This window comes from Podarcis erhardii, assembly GCF_964252035.2.
Source record: "Podarcis erhardii genome assembly, chromosome: 5".
NCBI classification, from domain to species: domain Eukaryota; kingdom Metazoa; phylum Chordata; class Lepidosauria; order Squamata; family Lacertidae; genus Podarcis; species Podarcis erhardii.
In genome coordinates, this window is record NC_138509.1 from 87,294,855 (window position 1) to 87,313,813 (window position 18,959).

The 18,959-nt window shown below is 45.7% G+C and overlaps 1 protein-coding gene across 1 annotated transcript in view; it reads right to left on the reverse strand.

Annotated features, from left to right (window-relative positions):
• The window catches only part of SPATA16 (spermatogenesis associated 16), a 156,007-nt gene that overhangs the window by 13,835 nt on the left and 123,213 nt on the right, over nucleotides 1-18,959 (reverse strand). Inside the window, exon 10 of the mRNA XM_081862520.1 lies at nucleotides 15,546-15,629. Within this exon, the coding sequence (XP_081718646.1) occupies nucleotides 15,546-15,629 (84 nt within the window). The remainder of the gene's footprint in view (nucleotides 1-15,545; nucleotides 15,630-18,959) is intronic.

Consider the following 18,959-nt stretch of genomic DNA (forward strand, 5'->3'; position numbering starts at 1 on the left):
GCTGCTGCCTCCGTCCTCCTCCCCTAAAGGTAGGGCGGCCCTGGAGCTGAATGCCTTGCTAAACTGCAAAAACACAAAAACAAAAGCTCCCATTGCTACAGTGACATCTACAGACACTGCATAGATTACAACAGGCCTCACTAACCTGGGCCATGCAAATGTTTCGGACTACAACTCCCATGAGGCAGCTGCTGTGCATTGTGGTCCAAAACATCTGGAGGGCACCAGCTTGGTGAAGGCTGTATCAGTTTTATTCTGCTATCAAAAACCATGTCCCTTTGGAGATCTTCTAAAAGCCACAATGGTGAATATGAATATTTGCAGCTCACAACGTTCTATGCTATGTGCAATAGCAGATTCCTGCCACTCCGAACTTTCAAAATTTTGCGAAACCATTTTTTAAGATGGCTTAAAAAAAAAAAAAAATTATTTATACCCCGCCCATCTGGCTGGGCTTCCCCAGCCACTCTGGGCAGCTTCTAACAAAATATTAAAATACCGTAATACATCAAACATTAAAAGCTTCCCTAAACAGGTCTGCTTTCAGATGTCTTCTAAAAGTCTGGTAGTTGTTTTTCTCTTTGACATCTGGTGGGAGGCCCTCTGCCTGGTTCCCTGTAGCCTCACTTCTTGCAGTGAGGGAATCGCCAGAAGGCCCTCGGAGCTGGACCTCAGTTTCTGGGCAGAATGATGGGGGTGGAGACGCTCCTTCAGATATGCTGGGACCGAGGCTTGACTACCCATATTTATTATTATGCTCGAGAAAGGGCGTTGAGCTTATTTCTCATTTTTTTCTTGTTGCTATTTCCTTTAAATTGCATATAAGAACAGAAGATGAGTCCTGTTGGATCCGTCCAAAGGCCCAAGTAGTCCTGCATTCTTCTCTGTTAGTGGCTGACCAGATGCCTGTGGAAAACCTGCAAGCAGGACCTGAGTCTCATACAAAAGAAACACGGGCTGAATGTTTGCTGGAGACCCCTCTCTCTTCTCACTGTCAAATGTCATTTTTGCACTCAGCTGGGGGAAGAAAATTGAATATGCATACAAGTCCTTTGAAAAAAACCACCAGCATTTTACAACAGAAGCAGGATGCGGAGATTTCATGTGTCTGAGATTGGAACGCAGAAACAAAAAACACTACATTGGATTCACTTGTCTTTCTGCACCTGGGATCGACCTTTCATGTTTCATGAGAGGGAGATAACCCCTGAAGGAAAAAGAAAGTCTTCTCTGAAGACTGCTGCTGTGCTTTCCGAGACCGGACGCATAGAAGGAAAAAGAGGAAGAAGTTCTGGCTGTTTCTCGATGGCTTTCCCTTTAAGTTTCGTTAGAACACAAGGATCCTGCTGGATCGGAACAAAGGCCCCATCTAGTCCAGCACTCTGTTTTCACAGCGACCAATCAGATGCCCACAGGAAGCCAACCAACAGGAGCTGATCGCAGCCATGGTTCAGTGTGTCTGGCTGTTAACCAGAAGGTTGGTGGTTTGAGTCCACCCAGGAATGGCCCTGGACAGGATTCCTGCCTTGCACGGAGTTGGATTAGATGACCCTCAGCGTCCCTTCCAACTTCACAGTTCTATGAATCTACATACCTTCCAACATTTCCCCAATGAAAATAAGGATGTGGGTGGCGCTGTGGATTAAACCACAGAGCCTAGGGCTTGCTGATCAGAAGGTTGGCGGTTCGAATCCCCGTGGTTCGAATCCCTGTGATGGGTGAGCTCCCGTTGCTCGGTCCCAGCTCCTGCCAACCTAGCAGTTCGAAAGCATGAAGTGCAAGTAGATAATAGGTACCACTCCGGCAGGAAGGTAAACAGCATTTCTGTGCGCTGCTCTGGTTCACCAGAAGCAGCTTGGTCATGCTGGCCACATGACCTGGAAGCTGTACGCCGGCTCCCTCAGGCAGTAAAGCAAGATGAGCGCCGCAACCCCAGAGTCGGCCACGACTGGACCTAATTGTCAGGGGTCCCTTTACCTTTATTTGATAATGATAATAATAGTAATAGTAATATCCCACATCCCAAACCATTATGAAAGCTCTTTGGCCTTTTAGTGCAAATTTCTCCTAGTTCCATACACGCATTTATTTTTTTGTACACAGCTTTAACAAATATATACAAGCGATTTCCCCTAACCTAATGCATTCTTTGTATGTTATTTTCTCAAATTACATGCATTCGTATGCACACTTTACCACATGCCGTTTTGTACGCATTGTTTGCTCAGAGAACCGCTTTGCAAAATTTCGAAAGCTGCACGTTTCAAAGGAAGGTTTTGTTCTGGCTTGTGTATTGTTTCGGCATATTGGTTGGGTTCGCCTTTAAATGCGGACGGACCTGAATTTCTTCCCCCAGCCCTGAAAGCCGCAACACCTGCCTTCCGTAACGATGAAGAAAAGAAGGCTGTCCATGTTCACGATGTTTCTAGCATGCCCTCTGGCAGTTCAGGGAAGAAAAACGGCTCATGCTCTTTTCATACCAAGGAATGATTAAGTTGGGGGCCAGCCTCATCCCTATTACACTGCCTGGCTTTTTTTGGCTATATTTCTTTACTATGCAATTGCGAGCCCTGCTCCGATTTAAATGCCAAGAGGGTGATGGCTCCTCTGGCTCACAATATACTAGGATAATAGAACCGTCCTGCTGTATATTACGAACAGTTCAATATATAGAGCCGGCTGCATCCCAGAGATCTTGTCTTTTGGTTTAATGTGGGCTTGGTGAACCTTGTTCCTGCTGAGGGCCACATTGCCTTGGCAGTAATCTCATGGGGGCCGCATGCCAGCAATGGGCAGGGCCAGAGCCACCCGGCTTTCCAATATCAACCCCCCCACTGTTTCCTCACACAATAATTTCAAGAGACTTCCCCCAATCTTCTCTTCTCTGCAACAGTTGATGAATTGTCCCCATCTGGCCTGCAGCGATGCAGCCATAAAGGGGAGCTGAGGACCTCAGGGAGGACTATTCTGTCAGTGCGCACATTTCAGGTTGCCAGATGGAACAATCTCCCCTCTCCGTGTGCTGTTCTGGGGGTTCCCTTCACCCCCCTGGCCAATTTGGGGAGGGTTTGGGGGGGCACACGGGAGTAGAAGGACAGGGGACAAAAAGCCCTGTTGCACTAGCAGAAAACCTTGTGCTGGCTTCCACTAGTGGGACTCATTAGCTGAATCTTGCTCTCAGCGTTTTTCTGTCTAACAGCACTTCTGGACTCTTACGATTTCTGTATGGGTTTCGATTCCCTACTGGCAAATTAAGCTTATAGAATCAAAGTCGATTTGCTGCTATTGCACACCAAACCCACTTCCCTCCCTGCCACCATTGACTTTTTTGCATTAAGGAAATCAATGGAGAAACGCACTGGGAAGCATGGGATAACATTTACTTGATGCAACAAATCAGAATGAACGCTCCGTAAATATCCGATGCTGTCTAACCTCCCTGTAAATCTTGTGCAAACAAATCAGGACGAATGCTCACTAAACAGATCACCTGGGAGTGGCCTAAATTCCTGCCGAACATGCTAGGAGGAACTCAGCCAAAGTAATACAGGCACCTGTATCAAGCTTGCACCCCCTGCCCCGTGGGGGGTCTCTTAGCATCTTTAGTGAGGTCCAATTTTGATCAGGAAGTTGTCCACTTCAATGTGAAACCGATTTGTAAAAAATGTTACATGGGGGGGGGGGGGAATAAGAGAGAGAGATATTGCACATACTTTTGTAAATAAAAAAAAATCTTTAATAAAAATACATTTAATTTTTTTTTTTAAATGTAAAAACCAAAACAGGGAATCTTTCCCACATCACATCCCTTCTGGCCCCCTAAACCAGTGGTTTTCAACCAGTGTGCCATGGCACCCTGGGGTGCCTTGAATGATGGTCAGGGTTGCCAACACTGGCCTCTGTCTCTCTTTCCTTCTGTCCCTCCTCTGATGCCCTCTTGTGTCTCTGCCTCCCAAAGGCTTGCACAGCTGTTCATTGCCACAGCCCTGGCAATAAGCTCCACAGGTGAATGACGCCTCTGGGAGGCACCTCTCTTTGGGATGGGGGTGGGGGCTCAGAGACCAGTGACGGCAGCAGCTGCTGCCCAGAGGACTCCCAAGGAGAGGGGAGAGAAGAGGAGAGGAGGCTGAGGGCACACTCCACAAGGGAGGGTGTTTGAAAAAGGGCGAGAGGCTGCCAGCTCTGCAAGCAAGGGGTAACATAACTGAGCTCCTGAGCCCCACAGGAGTGCCGCAGAAAGTGTTGGGATGTTCCGTTCCACCTTAAGGAACAGGCATGATTGTTGTGTGTCACGTGTCTGTTTACACTCCAGCTCAGTATGCTGGGAACTTCCATTTGTGTATAGCTTTCTGTTTTGCTTTGGACACGAAGGAGATCAGACATGTTTCCTTTTTGTCCTGATCTACGCTGAATAAAAGGAACGCGGGTGGCGCTGTGGGTTAAACCACAGAGCCTAGGGCTTGCCGATCAGAAGGTCGGTGGTTTGAATCCCCACGACGGGGTGAGCTCCCGTTGCTCGGTCCCTGCTCCTGCCAACCTAGCAGTTTGAAAGCACGTCAAAGTGCAAGTAGATAAATAGGTACCGCTCCGGCGGGAAGGTAAACGGCGTTTCTGTGCGCTGCTCTGGTTCGCCAGAAGCGGCTGAGTCATGCTGGCCACATGACACAGAAGCTGTACGCCAACTCCCTTAGCCAATAAAGCGAGATGAGCGCCACAACCCCAGAGTTGGTCATGACTGGACCTAATGGTCAGGCGTCCCTTTACCTTTATGCTGAATAAACCTGCTTGTAAATATGCTCACACAGCCCTTCACACCACTTCTGTTTGTGCAGCGTTTGCTCTGCTGATAGCGTTTTCAGTCTTCTGAGACCTGAGCCGCAGATTCATGTTGGACCGGGGTTTGCCCGGCTCACCGGCTGGTGGGCTGGAGCCAGCTGGGGGCCTGCCAATTGCCCCTGTTTCCTTGGGTGTATGTCAACAGAAAGAATGCAGTTGGTTAAGGGAGCTGTGGACTCAAAAAGGTTGGAAACCTCTGCCCTAAACCCTTATTATTGGCTGTTAAGTGAAAGCATTTGAAATGAACTGGGCCAAGTCTCTCCAGCAGGACGATTAGCGTAACAACCTGGGCTCTGTCTATGAATGAGTTGAAATGCTGCAGCGTGCTGCTCCAGACTTGATGCTTCCCAATATGCAGCAGTGCTTTGTCGCTACCAAACAGTTAAGGAAAGCCACTTTGGATGCTCAGCTGCTGGGAGAATGCTAGTTCGCTAAATGAACTGCTCGGATGCCTCCTACCATGTCCCACAGAGAACCGTCTGCTGCCTTGCTATGTGTCTGTCTCTCCTTGCGTCTGTGTGTACACACAGCAGTCGAACCATTTAGGGCCGGCTCTACCATTAGGCTGAACTAATGTGGCAGTCACCGACCTGTTGATTATGGCTGCAACAGAAGGTCCGTGAGTTGTTAGCTATTCAGTTGTTACAGTGGTGCCTCGCAAGATGAAAAGAATCCGTTCCGCGAGTGTCTTCGTCTAGCGGTTTTTTCGTCTTGTGAAGCAAGCCCATTGACAGCTTAGCGGATTAGCGCTATTAGCGGTTTAGTGGCTTTTAGCAGCTTATCGGCTTATCGGATAAGCGGCTTAGCGGCTTAGAAAAAAGGGGGGGGGAAGGAAAAAAACCCCGCAGGAACTCGCAAGACATTTTCGTCTTGCGAAGCAAGCCCATAGGAAATTCATTTTGCGAAGCACCTCCAAAACGGAAAACTCTTTTGTCTAGCGAGTTTTCCGTCTTGCGAGGCATTCGTCTTGCGGGGCACCACTGTACTTTACTTATGCAGCTGCGACAGGAGAGAGGGGCATGTGGCCTTTCCTGTCTCAAGAGCCAAAATAACTCATTGGACCTTTGGCAATCTGCACCTCGACTTTCCGTGTTGTTGGAAGGCAGCTCATCTCAGGCAGCAAAGGCAGCAAAATGTCTTGGGAGAACCCTGTAGAAGACCAGAAAAATGCAGGGAGGGAAAAGAATCCCCTCCATCCTGGAAACCTCCCGCACTATGTTAGGCCAATGGTTGCACATGTCTCCCATGCCACTGTGGACTACCCTTTGTAGCCCTGGGCTGATTTAGGTTCTGCTGAGTTGAGTGATGTAAAAGCCAATAGCTGAATCCTGCCTTTCCTTCAGCCTCTGGCTTCCTGGTGGCTAGTTTGGGGGTCTTGGTTGTCTGGCCCTGCTCCACCTTGGATCTCAAATCTGGGTTGGGGGAGGGGGTTGTTGTGGACCCATAAGAAGCAGACCCTGTGATGTGCTTCTTCTGAAATCCACCCCCCGGGCTTGGTAGGCTCAGAGGGCCGATGGAGCTTACTCAACTCTCCTTTGCTGCTGTGGGGGCAATTTTGTGGGGCAATTTTGTGGCTTGGTTTGAAAGGAAGCCACAGTCAGAGGCTTATCAGGTTTACATCTCCTCTACGTTGAAATGATTGCAGAGGCTACAAGATGCTGTCCTTCTTTTACTTCTCTTTTGGGGTGTGTGTGTGTGTGTGTGTGTGAGAGAGAGAGAGAGAGAGAGAGAGAGAGAGAGGGGGAGAAGGAGAGGGAGGGAAGGAAGGAGGGAGAGGGAGAAAAGGAAGCATCGCCCTTCATTGAAATACACTGCCTGGGTTCTTTCTATCTGCACAAATCGTACTGGTAAGCACCGGAGGTAGTTTCTTGGGGGTTTGGCGATACCCAAACCAGTTTGCAACTTGAATCTGCAATTACCGCTTGAAATTAACATAGAACTGATGTCGAGAGGAAAACGGCATGTTAATGCTTGCTGCGTTTTGCTGCAGCAACATGGGGATTTATCCAGATAAGCGTCTTCCTCTCTTAACGTTATCAGTAGAAAGTTAGTTGAATAGTATCCCAGAGTGCTTTGCAAGGCACCATTTAGCCCCAAGGTGCTCGGTTCGTTTCTCTACAGCTTCTGTATTTATTCTCCTAGCCCACTTGAAGCAGTTTTAACAGGACAGGGAACCCGCCCACTGCCATTCACACTGTTGGTTGATCATCGCCGCACTGCATGCCTACTGTTAAGGGCAGGGTCAGCCCAAGACCTTTTGCTGCCTGAGGTGAAAGCGAATATGGCGCCCTTCTGTTCTGCACAGAAGCCAACCTGTTTATTGAGTATTCATCCTGATTTGCTTGCACAAAACATACTCAGAGGTTAGGTTATATCTGTTCACATCTGAAGATTTGTTCTGACATGTTTGCGGGGTGGTTATACAACAATGAGCATTCATCCTGATTTGCTTGCAGGGTGTTTATACGCTAGTCATTCTTTGCGGTCCAAACCTGGTAGAAAAGAGACTCCGGCACTTATCGAATGTGACTCCGTAAACTAAGTACAGCTTCTGTGCATGCAAGATGCCAGCAGCACTCTTGCTAAAGCAGATGTGAGAGATAAACCCCAGAATAGTTCCTGCAGAGGTGTGCAGCTATACACAACCTCCACTATATCAGACCTGGTTCACAAGCTATGCATTTTGGTTAGGAAATATTTTATGTCTGCAGTCCAGGGGCCAGAATCCACACAGACTGCTTCATCCATTATACATGCATGCCTAGCCTCATTGTTTTCAAGGAAGGAGTGCAGTAGCTGGCTAGACATTTATGATCTTCATTCCCCTCCCCCATCCACTAGAGTGATTTCCTAGGGTTCTGAGCCATAACCTACATGTGGAGGTGGTGGCCAATTAACATCCAATTTCCCCGTTGTCGCTTTCAGTCCTGACACATGGATATGGGTGGGTGGGGGGGAGGAGAATACGATGGTTCCAGGAATTCAGAAAATGCAACAAGTGGTCAAAACAAATCAGAATCCGCAGGAGCTCTAAACCCTTAGCTGAAGCACAATTTTCACCTGCAAGGATCAAGTGCTTTTCTACTTTGATTTCTTTCACCTTAAAAATAAATGTCATTTTCTTTTTCTTAATCTTAAAAGAAGTGGAAAAGCAAAATGTTTTTTGTTTTGTTTTGTTAAAAAACACATGTAACTCTTTCCAACTCTTTTCACATTTGCACACTCCTCCCCTTAGGTAGGTGTGTGCCTTCTTTTTCGCTTGTGCAGCACAGCCTCACAGCTAAAGATGCTTTAAGCCTCTCAATGTCTTTGGACCGAACACGCCTGTGCCTTGTGTTCATCGTCGGGGACTCATTCAGCAGTTTGGAATGAGAAACCGGTTTCGGACTACTGCCAGAAGTTACCCCGTTTTTAAACATGGATGTTAATAATTGCACGACACTAAAAACCAGCTGCCTGAGGCGCCCACCCCACTCTAACTGACCGCAGGACTGGCCCCAATGAGTTGCCTAACAACTACAGGATGCATTTCCCTCCACTTCTGCCAAGAAAACAAATTGCAAGGTTCTAGCGGGATGGACAGGAACAGGAAAGTCTTGGTGGGCAGGTGGTAGGAATAACAAGGCGTCTGGCGGGGGCTTGCACAGTACTCACAGCTTAACAGGGTCAACTATTCATAGTGGCCAATGAGCGCAACAGCCTTGCTTGCAGTGAAAGCAACACATCAGAAACCCAAACCTATTTTTGTTCTCTCTTCCTCCTTTATATGTTAACAAGGAAAGGATAGGCGGGAGGGGAGGTGATGGTCCTAAATGAAGATGTCTCTTGCTTGAAAAGCAGTCTATGCACGAGATGTTTGCAGGGAACTTGGTTTGTATTAATGCAAGAAAGTAAGAAGAGCCCTGATGGATCAGTTAATCATAGAATTGTGGAATTGGAAGGGGGTTCATCTGGTTCATCTGCAATGCAGGAATCTAAGCTAAAGCCATGACAGATGGCCATCCAACCTCTTCTTGAAAACCTCCAAGGAAGGTTGCTTTCACCATGGCCCACAAGCTGGACCTTAGTACAACAGCTCTCCAATTGGAGCACTCACAGGCCAGTGTTTCCCAGTTGTCCGTGTTTATACTATATATTTTTAGATTTGCCTCGGGACAGTTTTTAAACCTCTTTTGTTGACCACCAGCATTGTGCTTTCCATTTTTAAGTTGGGAATAGATGAGTTGCTTTGGAAGATGATAATCAGGCATCCGCACAACATGACCAGTCCAACCAAGTTGATGTTGAAGAATCATTGCTTTGACACTGGTGATCTTTGCTTCTTCCAGGACACTGGCATGAGTTCGCCTGTCTTCCCAAGTGATATGTAAAGGTGTGATGGGCTTTGAAGAAGCTCGAACTCAGGATGAAAGGAGAATCGTGCTAAGAGGAAGGCACACTTGGCAAACCCTCACCATGATCAACTCCCACCTGGAGACCTATGTCCCCACTGTGAAAGGATGTATGGATCCAGAATTGGTCTCCACAGTCACTTACGGAATCACTTTTAGAACCGTGTTTATAGAAGACAATCTTACTCATCTACGAGTGATCGCTGAAGAAGAAGAAGAAGAAGAAGAAGAAGAAGAAGAAGAAGAAGAAGAAGAAGAACAACAACAACAACAACAACAACAACAACAGTGCTTTCCCCATTTGCAGTTGCCAGCAACTGGTATTCCAAGGCATACAAACAGGGCCAGCTCACCCACAAGGCAGACTGAGGCAGCCACCTCGGGCAGCAGAATTCTGTGGGGTGGAGCTGCCACCAGAGAACCAAGGAAAGGTGGTGCTGGCTTCTGGCGAGATCTTGCAGGAGAGTTGCAGGAGATCTTGTGAAATCTCACCGGAAGACACTGCCATGTGACCCCAGTAAGCAAGGCTTGGGCAGGGGGAGGGGGAGGGGGAGGGGGAGGGTGCAGCAGCACCTTTCCATTTTGCCTCAGGCAGTGAAATGGAACAGCCCACTCCTGCCTACAGTGGAGTGGGAACCTTGGCGCTGCGCTTCATAGCCACCGATTAACTTACCCTCCATGAATTTGTCTAGTCCTCTTCTAAAGCCATTGTTATATCTGTGGGTTAAACCACAGAGCCTAGGACTTGCTGATCAGAAGGTCGGTGGTTCGAATCCCCACGATGGGGTGAGCTCCTGTTGCTTGGTCCCTGCTCCTGCCAACCTAGCAGTTCGAAAGCACATCAAAGTGCAAGTAGATAAATAGGTACCGCTCAAGCGGTAGGGTAAATGGCGTTTCTGTGCGCTGCTCTGGTTCGCCAGAAGTGGCTCAGTCATGCTGGCCACATGACCCGGAAGCTGTACGCCGGCTCCCTCAGCCAGTAAAGCAAGATGAACGCCAATAAAGCGAGATGAGCGCCGCAACCCCAGAGTCGTCCGCGACTGGACCCTTTACCCTTTTATATCTTGTAGGATTGAGTTCCACAGGCAAGCTGCATGCAGCAAAACATTGCACACATGGGTGTGAAACCAGAAATGAGAAGAAAAGGGTGGCCTGTAGCAGGAATTCTGTTGCCTCCCCCCCCTACTTTTCTAACCATTTGGTATACTGCCGCCGCAGCCACTGTTCTGCTGCTTCCGAGGAAAAAGGCTGAATGTTTTCCATTAAGCACAACATCTGCTTCTTTTGCAACAGCCAAACTTCACTGCTGGGGACGATGGTTTTGGCACTCTTCATTTAACACTAATTGCACAGGCTTAAATTGTGGTTATTTTCCAACATGTGTAAATTAACACAGCAGCGATAAAGACAAAAGAGTGAACCTGGATTTGAAATTGTGGGAATTTTTTTTTCTTCCGAGGGGAGGGAGGAACAGGTGGCAGAGAGCTGTGTGTTCATGCATGCATGTGATGATGTCAAAGTCCACTGGAATCTATTTGACTGCCTAAGGCACAAAGTGCTAAGCACGTGTGTGTTTCAGCCAAATTAACTGTTAAGAAACAGCAACAACAGTTAGGAAACCAAATGTCTGAACGCTCCCCCTGTCTCTCCACAAATGGAAGTACTGGAGAAATTGTTGTTGAGGGCTGTCAATGACAAGATTGCATATCATTACATATATTTAGGTGCCGGGTGAAAGCATTACTCCAGAGGTGGATTTAGGGCAGAACGGCTGGTTCCATTCTACTGGGTGCTGAGTTTAGGGGGTGCCGCAACAATGACATAGCGAAGGGAGCAGAACGGAAGGCAGGTGGGGGGCGATTTTGGCTGTGCAGGGCGCTGCTGAAATTTGAACGTCCATCAGGACCTAATCCTGCTTTGTTTCAACTAGAGCCAGGGCTTTTTCGGCTGTGGCTCCAACCTGGTGGAACGCTCTGTCACAAGAGACAAGGGCCCTGCAGGACTTGACATCTTTCCGCAGGGCCTGCAAGACAGAGCTGTTCCACCTGGCCTTTGGTCAGGGCGCAGCCTGACTCCCTCCTTTGGCAATCTTTACAAAACTTTAGTTCATGGTTGCCATCAATTTTGATTTTAATTAATTTTTATAATGTTTTTATAATGTTGTACTGTTTTAGTGTTGTTAGCCGTCCTGAGCCCGGCTTCGGCTGGGGAGGGCGGGATATAAATTATTATTATTATTATTATTATTATTATTATTATTATTATTATTATTATTCTGGAACAGCAGCTGCTTCTTCTGCCTGCAGATCCAGCTGTTGAGTGGAGTCCTCCTCAAGTGTTCAGAGCAAATCTGTGTGAGCTTAAGGAGGGTTGATGGCAGGGTGCACAAAGACATAAGCGCTGCCCCATCCTTGCTTGGGGCAGTTTCAGTTCAAGGCTTCCTGCTTAAAGAAGGAAGGTCTGCAGGGATTCTGAGCGTGTTCAGCTCAACACACTTGGAATCCTAACTGTTGCATTAATGTGCTATTCACTGCTCTGCATGCAGAGTGCCCCATGTAGGGTCTGGGATGTCCTCAGTCTGCAACCCTAGAGTGCTGGTGCCACCCAGTGTAGGCCAGTGGGTTCTCAAACATTTTTCCCTGGGCTACACTTTCTGAATGAAAAGTTGCCTGTGCTACACTGAACTTTTGGTTGATAAGGAAACAAGAAGAAGACGAAGAAGAAGAAAAAGAAGTAGTAGTAGTAGTAGTTTAGATTTGATATCCCGCTTTATCGCTACCCTAAGGAGTCTCAAAGCAGCTAACATTCTCCTTTCCCTTCCTCCCCCACAACAAACACTCTGTGAGGTGAGTGGGGCTGAGAGACTTCAGAGAAGTGTGACTGGCCCAAGGCCACCCAGCAGCTGCATGTGGAGGAGTGGGGAAACGAACCCGGTTCACTAGATTACGAGACTACCGCTCTTAACCACTACACCACACTGGCTCTTAACAACTCCTAGCAGTGCTTGGTTTATAACACAGACCACAACTACTTTATGATAGGCTCATGGGACACCCAGAAAGTATGAAACAGTGCAGCTGCATAAGAACATGAACCATTCCCCAAAGATTGTAAATGAGCCTCTTACAGAATGACACACACCTTAAGAATGTATACAAACTCAGTAAGAGGGGTGAGCATGCAGTTCTATTTGATGCTCTTGCTCTCATTTCGAAAATATATCTACCCACATTCTGCAATTTTTAAAAATATACTGTACTGTGCCATACTATATCAAATGTTTAAATGTTTCTTTGATCGTCCTTGATTCTACCCACCACACTTGCCATCCTCTTCTGCCACACCAGTTTGAGAACAAACTGAAGTGCTGAACTGGAGGGACCAATTGTGTAACTCAGTACAGTGGTACCTCGAAAGTCTGTTTGACTCCCAAAAACATTCGGAAACCAAGGTGCAGCTTACAATTGGCTGTAGGAAGATCCTGAAAGGCCCTGAAAGCCACGCCAGATGTTTGGGTTCCAAAGAAAGTTCGCAACTCACTTCTGGTTTGGGAGCCAAAACGTTCGAGTTGCAAGACATTCGTCAACCAATATACGACTGTACTGTACTATGCTATACTATATCGAATATTTAAATGTTTTTTTGATTGTCTTTGATTGTCTTTGACCCGCCACACTTGCCACCCTCTCCTGCCACACCAATGTGGGGCGCCACACTCTTTGAGAACAAACTGATGTAGAAAACGCTGAACTGGATGGACCAGTCATGTGACTCAGTATAAGGCAGCTTCCCAAGTTCTTCGCTCTAGCCACTATGCCTCACTGCCCTTAGACACACCATGCTCTCTCAAGGCCATCTGTCCGCAATAAGGAGCAACTTGATCTAATTCACAGGCTTTTAAAAAAACGTTAGCAGAATAATGCATGCAAAGCACCATACTAAAGCTTCGTATTCTTATAGGGTACGGGGACTACTTTTGGAATGGCTGTGGGCACAAATGCACCGTAGCTTTGCATCTTGAATGGAACCATTAATGCCGCAGAGGGCAGAAAATTCAACTGGTAGATGTAAGGATCATAGCACCGTATGTTGCCAGGGGAAGCTGCCCATGTCCCTGTGCAAAGTGCTTGTTGTGTGTTCATTAATGAGCAGAAAGGGAGACTTGATCTAGTTAATGCCGCTGATCGCATTAACGACGCAACACATACTGTGTTTATTTTTTCCAAAGAGTTTCTCTTGCGGACTCCATAAGTAAAAGGGAGATAGAGCAAGGGAAAATGCTTCTGCTTCCATTATTTATCTCTCGAGATGAAACCCGCAGAAAAAAGGGCAACTCTCTGTTTTGCTACGCGCTCCCAGGATAAATAACAAAAACAAATAAATTATTTGCGCAGGAAGGCATCCTGTACATGCATCAAGAGTCAGCGGTCAAGTAAACAAAGCATGGTTATTTTGTTATCTCTTTCTGATATGTGAGCCGCACACGCACTCCTAGAGCTATAGCTTTATTGTGAATTGGTGAATAGCCATTCCAAAAGGTGATGGAAAACCCTTTAAATTTCTCCAGTAGTTATCTGTTTTAATTAACTCATGCCGCACGGCAATGCTAGCTGTTTGTTTAAACAAATTTAGCACCAGCTGACGTGTAACTGTTGATCTAAGACCGAGAGTGCTGGGATTGTATGTGGAGGAGTCCCGTAGGGTTCATTAGAGCAGTGTTTCCCAACCTTGTGCCTCCAGCTGTTTTTGAACTACAACTCCCATCATCCCTGACTAGCAAGACCAGTGGCAAGGGATGATGGGAATTGTAGTCCAAAAACAGCTGGAGGCACAAGGTTGGGAAACACTGCATTAGAGGACTATGGTAGGCAATAGGAGGGCTGTGTTGTCTCTGACACAATGCAGAGGTAAACTATAGAGTTCACTACCATTGGGTGTAGTTACAGCCTCCCTTCCGAATGGCTTTAAAAAGGGATTATACAGATCAGCTGAGCACTTCAAGAGGAGAAAGGCAACATGAAATGGTTGAAAGATCATATATCTGAAGAAGTGTGCATGCCCACGAAAGCTCATACCAATAACAAACTTAGTTGGTCTCTAAGGTGCTACTGGAAGGAATTTTTTTATTTTGTTTCGACTACGGCAGGCCAACATGGCTACCTGATATATTTGTAAATATATCAAAAAGTTCAGCACAATTACTTCTGGACTGAACTGGCACAATGGAGTTTATTTCTATCACACCACATGTGCTAATTAATAATAATAATAATAATAATAATAATAATAATAATAATAATAATAATAATTTATTATTTATACCCCGCCCATCTGGCTGGGCCTCCCCAGCCACTCTGGGCGGCTTCCCAAAGAATATTAAAATACTATGATACATCAAACATTAAAAGCATCCCTAAACAGGGCTGCCTTCAGATGTCTTCTAAAAGTCTGGTAGTTGTTCTTCTCTTTGACATCTGGTGGGATTGGCTTACCAATGCCAGGATGTCTGTTTTATCAACTCCTCTTTCTGTAAATGCCGCTGTCGGTAATGTAATTATCGCGGTCTGTGCTTTTCTGCACTTCATTTCCTTCTAACCTCGCTGTTCACAATGCTCTCCTTCCAAATAATGTACATCTGTACCTGCAACTTGGAATTAACCCTGCACCTGATGAAGTGGTCTGTGGTCTGTGGAAGGTTATGCTATACTAAATGTGTTAGTCTTTAAGGTGCTACCAGGCTCTTAGCTGTTTACCCTGTCGCAAAGTTGCCTTACTCCCTACATTGCTTGATCTTTGTGGACTTACATGATTTCGGGAGAATTATCAGATCTGGCACAATAAAGATGTAGGCACATCAATCATTCCAAACAATTTGGCAATGGCTGTGTACACACTCTTCCATTTGCTCTGCAACCCACCTCTGGTCTGGGAAGCAGTGTACACATTAACCACCCACTATTTCTCTTACTGCTTCATATGAAATACTGAGTTTTGACGCGTTTGCATCCAAATCAGCCTTGATCCGAATTGAGAAAAAGGATGGCCTAGCTGCGTTTAAAGTTGGCAATGTGTGAAAAGACTTGGTCATCTTGATGGGTTGCACGGGAAGAGTCTATCTCTATTTGGATGAATTCAAAGAGCACCCCCCACCACAAAAAAAACAATGAGTGGTCTGTGCACAAATTTGCCAAGGCAAAATTTCAGGATGGTGATGTTCCTGAATTTTTCAGCAAACAGATTTGACCCCAGAGACAGACCTTTTCCTTCCAAGAAACTGCTATATCTGCTGAGTCTTCAGCAATGACTATTTTTTTTTACCTTCTGAATTTTATTCCAGACACGTTCTTTATCACTTTTCCTTCCTTCGAGGGTGTCCATGGCATCTGCCATTAGTGACTGCAGCTGTGACACCAAGATAAAAATTATCGGAATGGAATTCACACAGAAATAACTTCTCTAAATACACAGATTAAAACCTAATTAAAAAATCATTTGTACGCTGATGATTTTATTGCTCATCTTTCGCACAATGAACACCACCACCACCACCTCCTTCCTCTTCTCATCCACATTTGCCTTGTGTTATTGTGGGATGGATAATGCTCAACAATAAGGGTGTGTGTGTGTGTTTGGTGAAATATCCTGTCAGAAAATGTGCACTTAAGGAATTTTGGAGAAGCTTGCTTTGCAATGCACTATGTGTTTGTAAATATTAGAGTATTTCAGTCTCATTAATTTCAGCATGCGAGTGGAACACCTACTTAAATGCCTTCTACTGAGCTCAACAATCAACTTGAAAGTGTGCAACTGGCTAGGCTGCGTCAATTAAAAGAAACAAAGACATTTATGAAAAAGGCTTTTCAACACCCCCCTCCATGGGGCACTTAAGGTGGTTCATAAATAAACATTAAAAACGCAAACTGCAATCTAGCTTTTGGGCCACACATACATAGAAGCAGCACCCAGTTTGACTGAACTGAAGGATCAAATCAAACTGTTTAAAGTTCTCGTTTTAACAAACTGGCAGTGTTCTAAGGGTGCAGCCAGGTGGGTTGCGATGTGAGAGATCAGTAAGATTTCTCTTAGTTAGAAAAAGGTATTTGCAGTGTTATGCTATCCTTTCCCTCTGTGGGTGCTATTAATGTGTTGCTGTTTGTTTGTTTTTAAAGTTAAATGTGGGAAGTCCAGATTATAGATCTCTTTCTGCATTACTTAAAAGTGGTGCCCTAAGGGAAAAGAAAAACAACTTGTCATAGAATATTCTGTTTGGGGGTTCTCTACGGCTGCCAGGTTTGGTAAAGAAAGATCGAAAGCAATGCAAACACTCCCAAGGCTTGTTGAAATTCTACCCTTGAGAAGGTCACTGTGTCTTCCGAAAGGTGAAGTTTGCAGCTGGGAGAGCCAGGTTTAAGTAATGGTTTCCCAGCATGTGCTTAAGCCATGATGTATGACTTGGTCTGCAAGCCATCCCAGAGGAGAAACCACTAGCCACTGCTCATTTGCATGCAGTAATTAATTTAGACGCATGCAAATGGAAAATTATCCATTGTGTTAGTTTGAAGCAGAGCACTGGGCTGCGTCTCCAGGACCAGCACATTTACTGGTGGTCTTCAGGGAAGCGTTTTTGTTGTTGCAGAGTCCCCTGGTGCTCCTGAGGTCATAATAAGAACAAACGCACCCTTGCTTTGTGTAACTTCTCATTGCAATACTAAGGACCTGTGGAATGTTCTCGTGTGAGGATTTGAGCTGATAGCAAATGCCTGGAGGATGCCAGTCACAAATTCAGTTCTGCAGCAATTTGTGATTTTTTTTTAATTTTTTAAAATCCTCGTGGAAATTTCTCAGCATTTCACCTGAAATTTCTCAGAATGCACACATTTTTGCATGCAGTTTTAACTGATGTATACACCCATTTACCCAAGCAATTTCCCTTAATACGATGCATGTTTGTTATTTTCAATAATATTTGAATTATTATGCACACTTTATCCCAATGTATGCATTTCTGTACACATCCCTTGTCTGGAGAACCTTATCGCACGGTTTGGAGAAGCGCAAATTTTGAAGGATGGTTGTGTTTCGGTTTGTATATTGCTTAGGGAAATGTCCATTTGTTACGCTTGCCTTTAGATGTGGGCTGAATCAAATTTCTTCCCCATCTGTACACACAGCCCCCTCTGTTCTTTTTTTTAAAAATTTCCACTTGGGTGATGGCAGTGGACTGAGACACTCTAGCCCCACATCTCTTTGGTGTAAGCTCTAAAAAGCAAAACGAGCTTTGCAGAATCTGAATTACTGTGTTGCAGATGAGCAAGGTCTCAGGCCTCAAGGTCTCAAGGTCTCAGGCCTTTTGCAAGTTAGTGACTGTGATATTTACGGAAAGGTTATGGAGCTGAAATAAGACCAGGGGGTTAGTTGTGTTCCCTCTTTAACCAACACTCAACCTCTGTGGCCCAAATGTAACAGCTGTATTGGGCAGATTGGTGGAAACATTAAGGGCACAATTAGGGTTGCCATATTTCCGGACAAAGTTGTTAAGGTTTTTTTTTGAGGCAATCACCCCAAAACAGGGCCTGAGCCCCCCCCCCGCAAACCTGGACATTTGCTTACAATTGTAAAATTTTCCCCGAATGTGCATGTAGGACATGTCTGGGATTTCCCAGACGTATGACAACTCTAGGCATTCCCCTCACAGACCTACAATTCCCAGAGTAATTTAACAATCATCCCCACTTCTCTCAGGGAATTCTGGGAACTATAGCTCTCTGAGGGGAATAAGGCTCCCTTAACCAGGGCTGGATTAAGACCCCCCCAAAGCACTTAAAGGGGTTTGGCACTCCCATATATATCTAATTCAAAACCGTTAAATAAAATTTTCTTGTCCGAAATGAAACAGTAAGATGGGAAATAACGTTTATTTTTGTGTACTTGCGCTTCATTTATATTTGAAAAATAAATAAATCTGTGGTGCCCCCCTGTTCTCTGGATGCCCTAAGCACACACTTATTTTGCTTAGCGGTTAATCCAGCCTTGCTCCTAACAACTCTTAGCAGCTTTTATAGCTAATGGGAAGCCATGACATGCTCTCCAACATTTCTCCGATGAAAATAGGGGTGTCCTATTCCACAATATTATTAATCCTAATAATTGTACTATGTATATCCTGCCCACCTGGTTGGCTTGCCCCAGCCGCTCTGGGTAGCTTCCAATATATATAAAAGCATAATAAAACATTAAACATTAAACAAAAACCTTCCCTATACATGGCTGCCTTTAGATGGCTGGGGGGTCGGCTAACTCCATACCCTCCAACCAGTGCTTCCCCCCCAAAAGAAACATTTAGGGGTACTCTCATTTTCCTACTCATATTGAAATAACACCCCTCAATGAGGACAAACTTAGATTCACAAAATGTTTAGGGGTATGCGTACCTCTGCGTCCCCCCCCCCAGAAAAAAACCACTGCCTCCAACATTTCTCCGATGAAAATAGGGACATCCTAAGGAAAAGCGGGACGTTCCAGGATCAAATCAGAAACCGGGACAGCTTCATAGCTGTCAACTTTTCCCTTTTCTTGCGAGGAATCCTGTTCGGAATAAGGGAATTTCCCTTAAAAAGGGGAAAACGTTGACAACTATGGACAGCTTCTGTAAATCTGGGACTGTCCCTGGAAAACAGGGACACTTGGGTGGGTGTGTCTGCCATGACCGTTTAAAGCAGGCACGTCCAAAGT